The sequence below is a fragment of the Choloepus didactylus genome, chromosome 18 (genome assembly GCF_015220235.1).
Source record: "Choloepus didactylus isolate mChoDid1 chromosome 18, mChoDid1.pri, whole genome shotgun sequence".
Taxonomy (NCBI): domain Eukaryota; kingdom Metazoa; phylum Chordata; class Mammalia; order Pilosa; family Megalonychidae; genus Choloepus; species Choloepus didactylus.
Window position 1 is genome coordinate 31,885,040 of NC_051324.1, and position 17,390 is coordinate 31,902,429.

The following is a 17,390-nucleotide window of genomic DNA, read 5'->3' on the forward strand; positions in this document are numbered from 1 at the left end:
GGATGGAGAACATCTTTTTGACCAAAAGGGGGATGTGAAAGGAAATGAAATAAGCTTCAGTGGCAGAGAGATTCCAAAAGGAGCCGAGAGGTCACTCTGGTGGGCACTCTTATGCACAATTTTGACAACCCTTTTTAGGTTCTAAAGAATTGGTGGTGGATACCTGAAACTATCAAACTACAACCCAGAACCCATGAATCTCGAAGACAATTGTATAAAAATGTAGCTTATGAGGGGTGACAATGGGATTGGGAAAGCCATAAGGACCACACTCCACTTTGTCTAGTTTATGGATGGATGAGTCGAAAAATAGGGGAAGGAAACAAACAAACAGGCAGACAAGGGTACCCAGTGTTCTTTTTTACTTCAATTGCTCTTTTTCACTTTAATTATTATTCTTGTTATTTTTGTGTGTGTGCTAATGAAGGTGTCAGGGATTGATTTAGATGATGAATGTACAACTATGTAATGGTACTGTGAACAATCGAATGTACAATTTGTTTTGTATGACTGCATGGTATCAGAATATATCTCAATAAAATGAAGATTAAAAAAAAAGAAAGCAGAAATTTCGCAAAAAAAAAAAAAAAGAAATGCCTCCACAGTAATAACGTTGAATGTAAATGGGTTAAAATCCCCAACTAAAAGATACAGATTCGCAGAATGGTTTAAAAAAAAATGAACCATCAATATGTTGCATACAAGAGATTCATCTTAGACACAGGGACACAAAGAAATTGAAAGTAGAAAGATGGAAAAAATATTTCATGCAAGCTACAGCCAAAAGAAAGCAGGAGTAGCCATATTAATCTCAGACAAAATGGACTTTAAATGCAAGGATGTTAGGAGAGACAAAGAAAGCCACTACATACTAATAAAAGGGGCAATTCAACAAAAAGAACTAACAATCATAAATGTTTATGCACCCAATCAAGGTGCCACAAAATACATGAGAGAAACGCTGGTAAAACTAAAGGAAGCAATTGAGGTTTCCACAATAATCGTGGGAGACTTCAACACGTCACTCTCTCCTATAGATAGATCAACCAGACAGAAGACCAATAAGGAAATTGAAAACCTAAACAATCTGATAAATGAATTTGATTTAACAGACATATATAGAACATCGCGTCCCAGGTCACCAGGATACACATTCTTCTCTAGTGCTCATGGAACTTTCTCCAGAATAGACCTGTGCTGGGACATAAAACAAGCCTCAATAAATTTTAAAAAATTGAGGTTGTTCAAAGCGCATTCTCTGGCCATGGTGGAGTACGGTTAGAAGTCAATAACCATCAGAGACTTAGCAAATTCACAAACACCTGGAGGTTAAACAACACACTCCTAAAATAAATGGTTTATAATGTAGAATGTAAGGGAACTAGCGATAGAGAGCAATTAATGAAGGGGGAATGATAACCCAGTAAGAACAGATAAGCTATCGTGGGTAAATTCAGTGTTCTGGGAATGACCAGGAACGACTATGGTTTGTTAATTTCTGATGGGTATGGTAGGAACAAGTTTACAGAAATGTTGCTATGTTAGGTTATTTTCTTGGGGTAGAGGAGGAACATGTTGCAAGTAAAGTAGTTATTTTAGGTTAGTTGTCTTTTTCTTACTCCCTTGTTATGGTTTGTTTGAAATGTTTTTTTATTGTATATCTTTTTTAAAAAAAATTTATTTTGATATAGTTAATTTTAAAAAAAGAGTTAATTAAGAGTTAATGACAATCAATGCAATATATGATACTGGAGTGGATCTAAGAATGGAGAAGAAAAGCTCAAAGTGGGCATAAGGAAAAACTGGAACATAGAATTGAAGCTTTATATCCATATTAATTTTCTTGAATGAACTGTAGTTAATGACATAAGTGAATATCCTTGTTTGTAGGAAATGTACATGGAAGTGTTATGAGTTCAAGGAGTATGATATATGCAACCTGCTCTCAAATGTTCAGAAGATGATAAATGGGTTAGATGGATAATTGATAGAAAGATAATAGATAGAGTTGAAAGAAAGAGAGGTGGGGGAGGGAGGGAGGGAGGGAGGAAAGAGAAAGAAAGTTACTGCAAAGGTAGCAAAATGTAAAACTGGTAGATACGGGTATCTGGGGGTAGGGGGTGTTGGAGTTCTCTGTATGGGGTTTGAATTGTATTTGCAACTGTCCTATATGTTTGAAATTATTTCAAAAAAAAAAAACTTGACACATAGGAAATACCCATTAAATGCAGGTTCCCTTTCCCCCCATTCCATTGTCACTGTCATCAAAGTGGCCTCTGTTTTTTAGAAGTCATGATTATTAAGCAGAAGAAGCTATTACCCTGGCTCAGAGAGCTTGTTTGAAAATAAATTATCACTCAACGCTAAGTGCAGGTCTGCATTATCCAGAAAGGATGGCTGCCTGTCAGAGCTTAAGGTTCCAGATACCTGTGCCTTGACCCATGTCCCACATGCTGGCCCAGCTCAGCGGGAGGGATGGTGTAAATCTCAGCCCATCTCTGCCCACCTGCACTGTCATCAAAGGAGACTTCACTCAGTACAGGTGTTGGTAATTGTCCTTCTTGTGGCCTTCCCAACCTGTAGCACAAAGCCTTAGCTGCCAGGATGACCTCTCAACTCTCAAGGAGATTGGCGAGTCCAGGCAGCCTGTTAGTGTAAGAAGTATGAGCTGAATAGAAGGAAATTGGCACCCAGTGTTCACAGAGATGGAAAGGGATGGGAAAGGCAGGGGCAGAAAACATTCTATATAAGGAGGATCTGCCGGGGTATAGCTCAATTGCCACCATCATCTGTCCTCCTCCATATAGCTCTTCATCTGGTCACAGACTCTCCTCTTCTTTTCCAAATCTTGCCCCTCCAACTGCTCTCTCCAGCCCTCCGCTGTGCCTCTCTGATCCTGCTCTTCATAGCCACCCCTCTCTCCTCAGCATCGCCAAGCCCACCCTGCCACTGGCTTCTACTCTGACCACACAGACGTGGGTCTCGCCTCTCTTATGAAAGATCTCCTGAACCTTATTACTAAGGCTTCTTTCTCACTTTGCTTTTCCTACTGAATTTCTCAAGAGTAGTTTTCATGCACTGTCTGCACATCGTGTTCATAGTATCCCTCCTCTGGCTTGGAAGAAGTAAGGAGATCTTAGGAGAAAGAAGCCTGGGGGCTGGGAAGGGTCATACGCAATGACCTAGATTGACATAAAGCCACCAGAGACCGAGCAATCTCAAGACAGTGGGCCCCCTGGTTACCTCTAAAGAGTCTTCAAAGAACCCAAAGGAGAAAGAGGCAGCTTTGTTCACCTGCCAGGCCTACCGGGAAACTCCATCTTTATCTGTCAGGCCTAAAGGACCAAAGCACCCAGCCAAGTAGACAGTCCTGCACCTCCCCGCTCTTCCCTTCCCCATTTACAGGCTGACAGGAACCAAATGGCAACTAAAGATGTGAATACAGGAGCAAGCACAGACTAGACAATACCAGAACCTAATCCCTTTCCCCCTCAGGCCTCTGACCAAAAGCAAGAGAGGAAAGATTTAATGCTAAATCAGGGTTTTGATTATTATATCAGCCTGGACATTCTAATTTCTGAATTAACAAAGTTTTTGAGACTTAGAAAAATAAGTATAGAACTACCCCCAATAAAATTTATAAGGACAGAGGGAGGGAAAATAAACAACAAACAAAGGAGTTAATCTTTGATGACATCAGGGGTCAGTCTTGTTCAGTCTACCATTACCCATATAAAGTTCCAGGCACATAATGAAATCTTGACTGGCCCCTGCAAATTCACAACTTCCATCAAAAAGCTGAAACCTGGGGCAAGAGAGTGGGAAAGACAAATCTAAATCGGGTTTTCAGACTATAGCATTTTATTCAGGACACCAAAGTTTTGCTGCAGCAAAGGAAGCTAGAACAGAAATAATTTTGAAGTTCTAGGGACAGCACACGGTTTTAACAGAAATGAAAAGGAAGTTAGCTGGACTCATTGATTGGACAAGAGTTTGTCAGTCTTACAGAGCATAGTAAGGGTGCTTATTGCCTTTAAGGAATGGAATATTGGCATGTAGACCTAATTAGGTGTAAAATGCAAAAGCTGAATCATAACCACCATCGTCTTCATTGTCATTTGATATCTCAATCTCATTTAAACCAATAGTTTACTTTGACCTTTCGGCTGAGCAGAAATTTGTACCTTGTGTTCAATAAGTTCTCATGTCATTAAAACCTTGGGGTGGTGTTCTCGTTTGTGAATGCTGCCAAAATGCAAAACACCAGAAATGGATTGACTTTTATAAAGGAGGTTTATTTTGTTACAAAGTTACAGTCTGAAGGCCATAAAGTGTCCATGGTAAGTCATCAACAATCGGGTACCTTCACCGGAGGATGGCCAATGATGTCTGGAAAACTTCTGTTAGCTGGGAAGGCACATGGCTGGCATCTGTTCCGGAGTTCTGGTTTCAAAATGGCTTTCTCCCAGGACGTTCCTCTCTAGGCTTCAGCTTCTCAAAAATGTCATTCTTAGCTGCTCTTGGGGTATTTGTCCTCTCTTAGCTTCTCTGGAGCAAGAGTCTGCTTTCAAAGGTCATCTTCAAAATGTCTCTGTAAGCTTCAGCTCCTCTCTCAGATTACACGCATTCTTCAAAGTGTCCCTCTTGGCTGTAGCAAGCTTGCTCCTTCTGTCTGAACTTATATAGTGCTCCAGTAAACTAATCAAGGCCCATACTGAATGGGCGGGGCCACAGCTCCATGGAAATTATCCAATCAGAGTTATCACCCACAGTTGGGTGGTGTGCTTTTCCATGGAAACAACCTAATCCAAACTTTCCAACTTAATCCCCACTAATATGTCTGCCCCCACAAGATTGTATCAAAGAGCATGGCTTTTTCTGGGGGACAAAATATATACAAACTGGTACAGGTGGTAATAGGTCAAAGGAATTGTATTCAAGGTAGGAGCATATGGGGCAGAAATAGGATGATAAGGAAAAAATAAAAGAAAATCATTGTGATGGTAGGGTATTTTTGGCCATGGAGTTCCAACATTGAAAAGGGTATAGGATGAATAAGGAAACATTTAGAAAAATGGTGAAAAGGATAAATTATAAGACAAGAAAATTTGAGTGTCTCAATCTGTGATCTTCAGTGTCATCTACTTGTTCCAACATTTTGAACAGAAGATGTCTATATCAGATGTCATCTGCTTATGGAATTTTAGCTTGAGATTCAAAATGGGTGTGCCAGTTTGGATATATTATGTCCCCCAAGAGAAAGCCATGATCTTTTAATCCAATTTTGTGGGATATTTGGATTAGATTGTTTCCATGGAAATGTGACCCACCCAACTGTGGGTAATACCTTTGATTAGATTATTTCCATGGAGGTGTGGACCCATCCATTCAGTGCGTGTCTTGATTAGTTTATTGGAGGCCTATAAGAGCTCAGGCAGAAGGAGATCAGTGCTGCAGCTTAGAGAGGTATTTTGGAGATGGCCATTGAAAGCAGACTTTTGCTGACACTTTGGAAATACCAGCCCAGACTTTACCCCCAGGAAGCTAAGCCTAGAGACATTTTGGAGAACGCAATTTTGAAACACAACCTGAGAGCAAGCAGACACCAGCCACGTCTTCTGAGGTAATAGAGGTTTTCCGGACACCAATGGCCTTTCTCCAGTGAAGGTATACTCATGTTTATGCCTTGGTTTGGACACTTTTATGGTTGTAGGACTGGAAAAACTGGTAATCAAATAAAACCCCTTTATAAAAGCCAATCCATTTCTGGTGTTTTGCATAACGCAGCATTAGAAAACAAGAACAATGGGAGATACCTCTCAAGGGCTTCGAGCACATTTTAGTTGTTTAGGTGGCCCAGGGGTGCATTCCCTAAAGTTTTACTGCTGTAGTGGTGGGCAATAAGATTTAATAAGGCCCTTTCCATCTAGGTTCTAAAGCAGTCTTTCATTTATTTCTTTTCCAGTAAATCAAGTCTCTGGGCTGAAGGTCATGTAGAGTCCTCTGTAGAGGGATCTCAGGAAAGGCGTCCCAGATCTGTGAATGGTGGAACTGGGCATATGCAATTAATCCCTTATAATAATTAGCAATTTCACATTGCAGTAGGTTGGAGTCTGGTAAGGTAGGAGAAATAATAAACCTAATGGGTATTCTCATTTTGATTTTATGGGAGGTTAGTACAATGGGATGGATCTTATGGCCATCAAGACTACGGGAAGACGGTGTCAAACAATTTAGCTGATTTAAGTTTTAAGATACCATTTTTTCATTCTACCTTTCCTGACAAGTGAGGATGGTAAGGACAATAAAACTTTTGGCTGATGTATAAAATGTAGAAAAGTACCTTGATTACAGCTGCAGTAAACTGGGAGCCTCTAATGCTTGAGAGAATAGCAGGAATTCCCCAGGTGTGGAATAAAAAGTCAAATACCTTTTTAGCTACTGTGAAGCAGTAGGCTTGTGACAAGGAAAAGCCTCTATTCATCCAGAAAATAGACATATGATAACAAGGACATATTCATAACCCACAGAAGGAGGTAGCTCTGTAAATTCCATTTGAATATGTCCAGAAGGGCCCTGTTAGTCAAGGTATTGACCCTATCTCCCCTTACAGATTTACTAAGGTTTAGTTAAATGATGGGTAGAATATAATTTGTGTACTCATGTTGCTTCTCATTTAAAGTCACCCCTTCTTTTTTTTTTTTTCCTGAAGATGAGAATCTGAGCTCCACCAAATTACAAACACTTTCAGAGAGGCATCAATGTAAAACAATGTAACTGAGAAGGAAGTTTGTTTTTGTGGAATATAGCAATTTTTTAAAAGAACAACTAAAATTATGACCAATAACTCTACTGTTTTCTCATATCATGCAGATCAGTCTCAGGATATATCATGGACAATGAGAACATTGTCAAATCTCTAGGAATTGTATATAATCCTAAATACATAAATCAATAGCATTGTTCCCTAACAATTTAAACCAACAGCAGGTTAAAAATCCCTTTAAATTTGACAACACCTACCATGGAACTCATATCAAACAACCTATTTCTAGCGCCTCTCTTTTCATAAGGCAAAAGTACAAATCCTTTGTGATTTTCCAGGGGCCTTCCAGAAAACCCCAAAGACAGTTTGAAATAAAAAAAAAAGAAAAATACCCTTTAGGGGTTGGATTTTGAGAAAGCAAAATGTTAAAACTTATCAGGAGGTTTGAACACTTGGCTAAACAGAATCATAGGTCAGTAATAAACAATAGTTTGTTACCTACTTAACCAAAGTAACAAAGAATTTTAAAGTAAATATAGTAGGTAACCATGAATGTTTAAAAAAAGGGGGGGGGGTGGTTAAAACACAGTCCTTTCAAAAGTAGGAAAACTGATTCTCTTAAACTGAAAGGATGAAAATGTGGAAATAAATATCCATGAGGATGTGACATAGACTCTTTGTCTTCAAGACACATTACTCAGATGATTGAGAAAAATCTTTCATAACTTCTCACTAAGAGCAAACAATAATCCAAGAATAATAATAATCCAAGAAAATTTCATCATTTTAACAGACATAACACCAAATTCTAGTTTTGCATGAATATGCGATTTGATATGAAAGCTCTTTAAAAAAAAATCTTAGAAATAAGCCTATCAAATCTTCTTCTTCATTGATTTGGCAAATAAAATTCATTTCTACTAATCTTCTATAACTTTCTGTATCTAATTAGGTTCTCTCCTACACTATCCTTTTGCACATTCTGAAACATCTAGTGAAATTACTTTGGGAAAAGCTAGTCTTCTTCCTTATCAAAAATGCATCCTGCACAACTTACTTACTTAAGTTCCCCAAAAGATCTTGGAAATTGACTTCAAACTGACATGAAAAAAACTCAATAACCAACACAGGCGACCAGGAGATAGAAAGAGGGCAGAGATCAGCCATTTGATGCTGAAGGACTACAGAATGTTTAGGATTGATTGCATAGATCCAGAAATAGATAGCATAATACTGTGTGATGGTAGCACAGTATTGTAAGTACACTGAACAAAGATGTCTGTGAGTAAAGCTGAAAGAGGTGGGATAGGAGAATGTATGACACCAGAGGTAAAGATACATGATAAAGACTGGGACTGTATAACGTGGCAAAAACTGGAGTGGCCAATGACTGTTACTAAATATACAAATATAAAAATGTTTTTGCATGTGGGAAAGCAAATGAATGTCAACCATGTAGAAATTTGAAAAACGGATGGTATTCAGGAAAAAAACATAATCAAAGCAAACTGGAGTCTATGGTCAACAGTAACCTTGTAATATACCTCCATTAAATGTAACAAAGGCAATATGCCAATGCTAAATGTATATGAGAGGGGGATATAGGGGAGTAGTATGGGATTCTTGGTAGCGGTGTTATTTGCTGTCCTTAGTAGTATATTGTATTGTACGACATGTTATTTTTCTTTTCATCATTTTTTCTTATTACTAAAAAAAAAAAAAAACAATTTTTCTTGTAGTAATCAATATGTTCAAGTGCTGATTGTGGTGATAAATGTACAACTTTATGATGATACCATGAACAACTGACTGTACACTGTGATAAATGTATGATATGTGAATATAACTCTATAAAATTGTAGGAAAATATATATATAGGAGTAAAAGTGTTGGAGAAAACATGGTGAGAGGGATGATGCCTCACCAGTATGGACTAACTACAATGTGTAAACTCAGAATTGAATCTCAGAACATAGCCTAACGTGGACACAATAATTGTAATAGTCCCTAGATTGTAAGCTCTTACAGCAGTTAACTCTATCCCTGAATTGTAAGGCCTATCTCTAAACTTTGAGATGCTGATCCCCTAGCGTATAACCTGATTGGTCTCTGGAACAATGCATATCTCTGAGACACCTGAAACTCAGAGCTAGAGCTCGGCAGATATGAATGTCAGTATTAGTGCATACAGCCACTGTCAAAAAAAAAAAAAAAAAAAAAAAAAAAAAGCTGAAAAAGAGCCCAGACTTCAATTAGTGATATGAATGAAGCAGGTCTGGTTAAGACCAGGGCAAGCCAGGCCAAAGGATAAAGGTTGAAACTGATTGTGTTTTAAAACTTCAACTTTCATATGAGACCAAAGGAATAGATATCTATTTGGTACAGGATCTAAATTTTCTAAATGGTACAACTCTACAGTCGATTTGTTCAAACACCACAATTGCGTGGAACTTTCAATAGGAAGTGAGATAAAGTAGGTTAGTATAGGCTGGAGTGAAATAGTGACACATCCTAGAGTAATTTGGGCAGATAATAAAAAATATATTTACAGCCTCCCCCTCCCCAGCCCCGAGGATCTGGGGAGAGGTGCGGATGTCTTGGACATCCTCACCTGGACTGGTGTTGATGTTGTCACAAACATTGGGACTGGCGGTTTGATGTGCTGAGCCCTCGAGCATGGGACTTGCCCTTATGAAGCTCATTACCACAAAGGAGAGTCTAAAGTTGTACGTAATGGTGCCTAAGAGTCTCCCCCTGAGTACCTCTTTGTTGCTCAGATGTGGCCCTCTCTCTCTCTAACTGAGCCATATCGACAGGTGAACTCGCTGCCCTCCCCCCTACATGGGACCCGACTCCCAGGGGTGTAAATCTCCCTGGCAACGCAGAGTATGACTCCCGGGGATGAATGTGGATCTGGCATCGTGGGACTGAGAGTATCTTCTTGACCAAAAGGGGGATGCAAAATGAGACGAAATAGTTTCAGTGGCTGAGAGATTCCAAATGGAGTCGAGAGGTCACTCTGGTGGACATTCTTATGCACTATATAGATAACACCTCTTAGGCTTTAATGTATTGGAATAGCTAGAAGTAAATACCTGAAACTACCAAACTCCAACCCAGCAGTCTGGACTCCTGAAGACAATTATACAATAATGTAGATTACAAGGGGTGACAGTGTGATTGTGAAGACCTTGTGGATCACACCCCCTTTATCTAGTGTATGGATGAGTGGAGGAATGGGGATAAAAACTAAAGGACAAATGGGGTGGGATGGGGGGATGATTTGGGTGTTCTTTTTTCACTTTTATTTTTTATTCTTGTTCTGGTTATTTCTGATGTAAGGAAAATGTTCAGAGATAGATTGTGGTGATGAATGCATAACTATGTTATCATACTGTGGACAGTGGATTGTATATCATGGATGATTGTATGGTGTGTGAATGTATTTCAATAAAACTGAATTAAAAAAAAATTTTTTTAATCACCAATCTGGGGCCTCCTATTCCCATGGGAACCTTATGTATAACTATGTGGACCCTTCTTATGCCTAGACTAATGATTGTTGTCATGGTAGAGGACTCTAAAGATTTACAGGGGGAGAATATCTGGCATTTAAAACCTCCCACCATGTCCCTGTGCCTGGTACCTTATTACCTACCAATGAAACTGTTGCATGTATATTATCAAATCAACAAGATTTACCCCTTATCGTTCCCCATACATATCTTCCTTTTCACCCAAAGCCCCCTAGAAAACACCTTTCTCCAGTAGGCTTCAGCAGTAATTCTTGCCCACAATAGAACCCAAGGTTGGGTTTGTATAGCCTTGCCATCTTCAGGTGCTACTGGCCTTCCCTGGACCATAGTTCCTGCTAACTGGACTACGTGGAACATCACTGACATGGCAGAATTTGACACACTGACAAATCTGGAGTGAGACTTTCTTTTAAGACTGAAGTCCAATTACTGTCTTATAATGAGAACTGGAGTTATATCTTTTCCCTTGTGAGGGAAGTGAATAAGCCCCAGACTGTATTAGGATATGCTGTACATGATGGAATAGGATGGCTGACAATGGAAGCAGTAACCTTAGACCATATTGCCCGTCTGCATGGAACGTCTTAATGAGAATGAAGATATGGGGTGATTACCTGCAGAAGTGTGCAAATTTACCATTAAGCTAAAACTGACAGCCTTTTCCAATGGCAAAGTGTCTCCAAAAGACAGAGTATATGCATCCCCCATGGGGTAGTTATGGACCTGTGGGCAATATGGATGGCCCTATTGACCTTACAATTGGACAGGATGCTGTACATGGGGGCAGCCATATGTCCCTGCCATTTTACATGATTCTTTACCACACACTCCTAGTAATTGGGAAATGGTTAAATCTAGATATTGAGTGAAGCATATCCCATGGTGGTTTTATCCCTTAGCTATTCTTGCCCCAGAGAGAGCTGCGAAGTTTACGAAAAAGCATATAACAGCCTTAGCTAACCACACAGGTCACATGCTTAATGAATCTAAATTAGCAATATCACTGTTAAATGACAAAACCACCCAATTATGGAAAGTAGTCTTACAAAATAGAATGGCTTTAGACATTTTAACTGTGGCACAAGGTGGAATCTGTGTCCTTGTAAACATACAATGTTCCTGATTACTCACATATTTCACAAGCTTTAAATCATATGCAAGAGCACATAGTGTTTTTAGACAGTTTATGGTGACCATTTATTAAATAATATATTTTTCCTGCACTTTATTTGAAATGCCATATTTATCATATGCCTCGTTTTTACACTATCCAGCCTCCATTCCAAGATACGCATTTCGTTTCCATTTCTGGCATTGGTGCTTACCAATCCCTGGAGAAGAGCAGCAGTATCATAGTTGGCACGGCCAAGCTGCGTGAGGACACTAATAGGAGAACTGTCAAATGAATTACTGACACCAAGTGCAGCTGAATTTTAAATTAATTTGGATCTGTAATTAATTTTCAATTTCTTCACAAAGGGTTTATCAAAATGCAGCCTTTCAAGAACACGTGTATGCTTGGATTGCATGCTACCTGTCAAGACATACCATAGATCTCTCAAAATGAGATCATATACTTTACAAAGCTACAAGCTACACCAGTTCATGCATAGTGAAGAACTAATCACTCAACAACAATAAAGCAAATTTCCAGTTGACTTTTTTTTTTAATTCAGTTTTATTGAAATATATTCACATACCATACAATCATCCATGGTATACAATCAACTGTTCACAGTATGATCATATAGTTATGCATTCATCACCACAATCTATTTCTGAACATTTTCCTTACATCAGAAAGTATCAGAATAAGAATAAAAAATAAAAGTAAAAAAAGAACACCCAAACCATCCCCCCCATCCGACCCTATTTGTCATTTAGTTTTTATCCCCATTTTTCTACTCATCCATCCATACACTAGATAAAGGGGGTGTGATCCACAAGGTTTTCACAATCACACTGTCACCCCTTGTAATCTACATTATTATATAATCGTCTTCAGGAGTCCAGACTACTGAGTTGGAGTTTGGTGGTTTCAGGTATTTACTTGTAGCTATTCCAATACATTAAAACCTAAGGGGTGTTATCTATATAGTGCATAAGAATGTCCACCAGAGTGACCTCTCGACTCCATTTGAAATCTCTCAGCCACTGAAACTATTTCGTCTCATTTTGCATCCCCCTTTTGGTCAAGAAGATATTCTCAATCCCACGATGCTGGGTCCAGATTCATCCCCGGGAGTCATATCCTGCGTTGCCAGGGAGATTCCAGTTGACTTTTAAAAGTATGTTAAACAGATGTTCTGAGAGAAACAGCACTTGCTTAATGGAAGCTGTCTTTTCCTCCCAAAAGCAATTATAAACATCATAATGTATGTTTAGAAAAAAATCAATGAGTTGAAGCTCTGTCACTCTAAAAATATGAAACTTTAAGTTTCTAAGTAAAAGGTTTCACAGTTTTAAGACATTTTTGTAAAGTTTTGCTTTTAGTTGCTTTGTCTGGCATGTAGCAGGTAGTCCAAAACATTCACAATATTTTTTTTTAATGCAACATTGTAGATTTCCTTTCCTGAAGATTTTCTTTCTCTCCCAAACCCTTTGCCATTATTTTCTAAAAGGATATTGCTTTTGACCCTTTACTGACTCTTTTGTTGCAATGAGCATTAAACTTAACTTTTTTAGCTACAGGTGTGTTTATAGTGGTCTGTGCCTGGAGGGTATTGAGAGAATTATGTCATCTTTTAACTTAACTGACAAAATATAATAGGTTAAACAGAAAAATAATGAAATTGCAGTGATTTTATTTCACAAACAGATAAAAGTAATTGAGGCAATATTCTGTAGTTGGTTAGAAATGATTTCTTCATATAGTTAAGTGATAATTTCATCACATATATGCATATACTTATCACAATAGGAAAAATCTGGTTTAGAAAGAAGGGTTTTTGTTTGGTTTTTGTTTAAAGGGGTTACTAAAGAGAATAAATTTGCTTAGGAATTCCTTTTTAATAATTTTTAAAGGAAAAAAAAATATTCAACATGTATTCACTAATTCAGCCAAAGAAATAAAACGCTGATGCTACCTTCACAGTTAAAGACACCTGGCAAGTCTTAACTCCTCCACAAAAAGACTAGGGAGTTCTGTTAAAGAGTCAAGGGCATTTGGGGATTTCTCAAGATCTAGATGACCAGACACAAACTGCAAGATATCAGGTAAATGATATTAATGATAGCAAACTAGGTACTAGGTACCATACAAAGATTTTACATATATTAACTCATGGCATCATATTTTATCTGCACTAAGCAATAAATAACCTCCATTCAGCCATTATCAACTAACGGACTGTGGCAGTTCTTTTATGGTTCTAGGCAAACAACCAAAAAGAGATGCAGCAATATAATAAATCTGATTTTCCAGGCTTACCAGTTGCTAAAACAGTCTCCAGGACTACACTAGATGCTTGTGGCAGATCTGCACCGGCTAATTTTAAAATGCATGTAATTATTAAGGGACAATAATTCCCACAGAAGCTTCAGCCTCTGAAATATCATTGTAGGGTAACAGTTTTATGAATTCATAAACTTTAAATTAATATGAAACAATCTCATATAAAAATTTGTTTTAAGAGGCATCAAGTTTCTTACAGGCTTCTTCAATGAAAATTAACATGTCCTTCATCTGTGATGAATTATGAAAAACATTCAAGTCCTCAGAAGAGCTTTCTGGTTTGGGATTAGCATCAAAATTTCTTTCTGAAGTATTGGTGCTTTGAGACTGTTCTGAAAAAGTTCTGGAAGAGAAGAGAGAGTACCTCACTACTATGCATTTGAAATATCTGTTTTACCTTCTCCTCCTCTTCTTCCACCTCACTTGTCAGAATCTGAAGTTTGCTTTTGAGGCTTTGAATATTCCCAGTCATTGACTCTGCGGTCTCCACTATTTTATCTATTTCTTCCTGCGATAATGCCAGACCTTCTTCATTAGCTCTGTGCTGTGTCCTTTCCATTTTCTGTAGACATGACACATTAGTTAAATCGTTCTGATGTTTCGGAGGAACTTCCACATTTCACACAGCTGTAGCAATCTTTTGTTCAGGCAGTTGAGATGACATTGGATTTGTTCATTTTCTTTAATACTTTTACTCAAAATTGCTATATTACTGATTCCATCATAGATTGCAAATACTCTCTGCTACTCTTTGAAAAAGGTTGCCAGCTTTTTCTGTTGTTGGATCCTATCTTTATCTGTTTCAGATTAGTGTACTTTGTTTTTCCTGTCACTTCAGAAGATAGATGCTTTGGATTTTTTTCCCCCCCGTTTGATGCCCTAGGGATTCCTTCCTTTTTTTTTTAAATTCAGTTTTATTGAGATATATTCACATACCTCCAGTTTTCATTAATGAACTGAAATGTCTTATTCTCAGGATAAAATACGTACATTCATATGACTTCAAGGTTTTCCCTGAGTCAGGAGTGAGGATTGCTTTATATTTGCATAATGCAAAGGCGCTAGAGATAGTCTGCCAATATGTAGTCTTCACCTCTTGGATGGCTGAAAACTGTTCACAGCTTTTTAAAACAACTATTTTATTTTCCAACTTTTTGCCTTTATATAGAGATTCAGAAAATCTTGGGGTGTCTCATCTCAACCAGGTCGCCTTTAAGCAGGTTATTTTTTACATGGTTCAGTTTATAATCCCCATTACTTTTCTTGTGGGCGAGGTCCCTCAGGATCCACACTGGAAAGAGGGAGAAAAGGGAACAAAGCAGTCAACTGTCACTTAAGAACCGGAAGGCTGCCCTATATTTCACTGGCAGGATTTTAATCACGGGGGCAAAGCCAGCTGCCAAAATACTGGAAACGTAGCCTTTCTTTCAGGTTGGTCTTGTGCCAGGGTAAAAATCGGGGGCTCTACTGCAATGTAAAAAGAGGAGAAAGAAATCTTATAGCTGGCAGTTTTCTGCCACTGCCATTCTCAGTAGCCTGTCCTCCATCCCTGAAATTACCCAATCCCAGCTCGAATTTGAAAAATCAGTACTCGACAACGGAATGTCAGTCCTGCCCAGGAACAAACCTGAGGCAAGGCTCAATAAGAATGGGCAGTGAAAAAGTTTTCCCAATCTCTGTAAAGCATTTGCAGGAAACCAGTTCCAGGCGCCCCGTAGTCATGGAAACCGATCGAATTAAGCATTTCCAAAACTAGCGAGGGTGTGGGTTGTTAGTGTGTGTGTCCCGGAAGTACTTCCCGGTCGTCCTACCGAGGCAAGATGGCGGCGGTGCAAATTGCAGACTCCCTGCCATGCGGGCCCTCGCGGGAAGCGGCGCGGGAGCCTCCCCCAAAGCAGGGGCCTGGGTTCCGCCGCCTGTGGGCCAGACTCTGCGCCCTGCGCCCGGACGACAGCAGCTCCGCCCGCACCGAGATCCACCTGCTCTTCGACCAGCTCATCTCCGAGAACTATAGCGAGCACGGCGGCGTGGCCCCCGAGGTAGGTGGTGCGCGCGGCGGGGAGGAGGGTGCGGCGCCTGCTGGCCCCAGCCCCACCCCTCGGAGATCCTAGCTGGTAGCTCTCGCCTTACTCTCTGGGCTATTCCCAGCCCCCCGCCTTGGATTACTTAGTTCCAAACTCGGTTGCGCCTTCCGACCGTGGCACCGTCTCTGCCCTACTTCTGGAAGATCTTGCGGTGCTTGGCAAACTCCCCTCTTTTAAAACCTAGCTTGGTGGCTTCTGCTGTGATCACGCCTTTGGTGTCACCCCTCCCCCACTTTCTGTCTATGCATCCAAAACACTTTGTACATAAAATTCATTATTACCGTTTATTAAGTATATGGCACAGTGTCCACCTACTGTACTAAGAGCTCTAGCTCCCACGGTTCCAGGAATCTTACAACGGGGGTATTATTAGATCTCTTTTACTGTGGAAAATACTGAAGCGCAAAAGGATCCATTATATTGTTGGTAAACGGCAGAGCTGCAACTGAGACCTAAGTCTGCCGTAAAGCCGCCGCGTTTTCTGTGCGTCCATGCCAGCTCCTCCTCCTCTGTCATTTCTTTAGAAGCTCTTTTCACCCTCTGCGAAATCTTATACGCTCACGTTAGGTCTTCGATATCACTTGTATTGTGATGATTGCTGAAATCCCTGAACTCTGGACCCAGTCTTACCATTGCCTTCTGGTGCTCACAGGCAACTCACGCTTGACAGTTCCTAAAACGAGCTCAGTATCTCCACACACACACTCACTCATCCCCAACCCATCCCACCTTCTGCACATACAGACTTGCATGCAGTCCACCAAATCACTGAAGGCACAAACACTGGAGTTACCCCTGATTCTCCCCTTTTTCTCCGTCCCGGTCCTATCCATCTTTGAATTCTTCAGAATCCACGTCATAAATATTTCTCAGTCCATCCCCTCCTCTTCTTCTTCCCACTGCCATTGCCTTAGGGCCTCAGGCAAGATGCCTCTTGCCTGGACTATTTCATCAGTCTCCTAACTGATCTGCCTCCAGTCCAGCCCTTTTCCTAACCATTCTTTGTTTTGCTGCCAGAGTGATCATTTCTTTAGTGGGGAAAAAAAATCTGATTATAAAAGTAAAAATCTTATTTGGGAATCTCTTCAGAATGTAGTGGTAAACAGTCAAACCAAGTTGCAGAACAATTCATATAGTATGAGACCAATATAAGGAAGGGGAAAAGGAAACTTTAAAATATGTGTTTATATATGCAATGAAAAAGGTCCAGAAGAGTTCACAACCAGATAGTAGGATAATTGTTAGTGTATTGCTGGGGAGCAGAGTGGGGTTGAGGGGATAGTGAAAGGAGACTTTTCCTTTATTTGTATAATTTGATATTTTTGCAACAAAAATATGTACCTTTCCAGTCCACTCTCCTGCCATCCCTCCTTTTGTGTCCTGTGTATTGTCATTTAAAACTTACTGTTTTTCAGGAACCTAATGGTGTTTCATATCTCCATGTCTTTGCACGCTTCATTCCCTTGCTTGCAATATCCTTTGATGCCTTGTCTGGCAAATTTCTACTTATCCTTTAAAGCATTCCAGATTATGCTTAAAATTGCTTCCAT

At 39.6% G+C, this 17,390-nt stretch overlaps 1 protein-coding gene and 1 pseudogene across 3 annotated transcripts in view; one reads left to right on the plus strand and one right to left on the minus strand.

The window, feature by feature from the left end:
- Positions 1–12,452: 12,452 nt before the first annotated feature.
- LOC119514720 lies at positions 12,453–14,752 on the minus strand (annotated as a pseudogene).
- Positions 14,753–15,543: 791 nt separating this feature from the next.
- Positions 15,544–17,390, plus strand: part of HEATR6 (HEAT repeat containing 6) — a 35,939-nt gene continuing 34,092 nt past the window's right edge. The window contains exon 1 of one of the 3 annotated variants that reach the window (XM_037808990.1): positions 15,544–15,795. In XM_037808990.1, the coding sequence (XP_037664918.1) occupies positions 15,577–15,795 (219 nt within the window). In that variant the 5' untranslated portion in view covers positions 15,544–15,576. The remainder of the gene's footprint in view (positions 15,796–17,390) is intronic. The other 2 variants (XM_037808989.1, XM_037808991.1) reach the window with 2 other exon arrangements.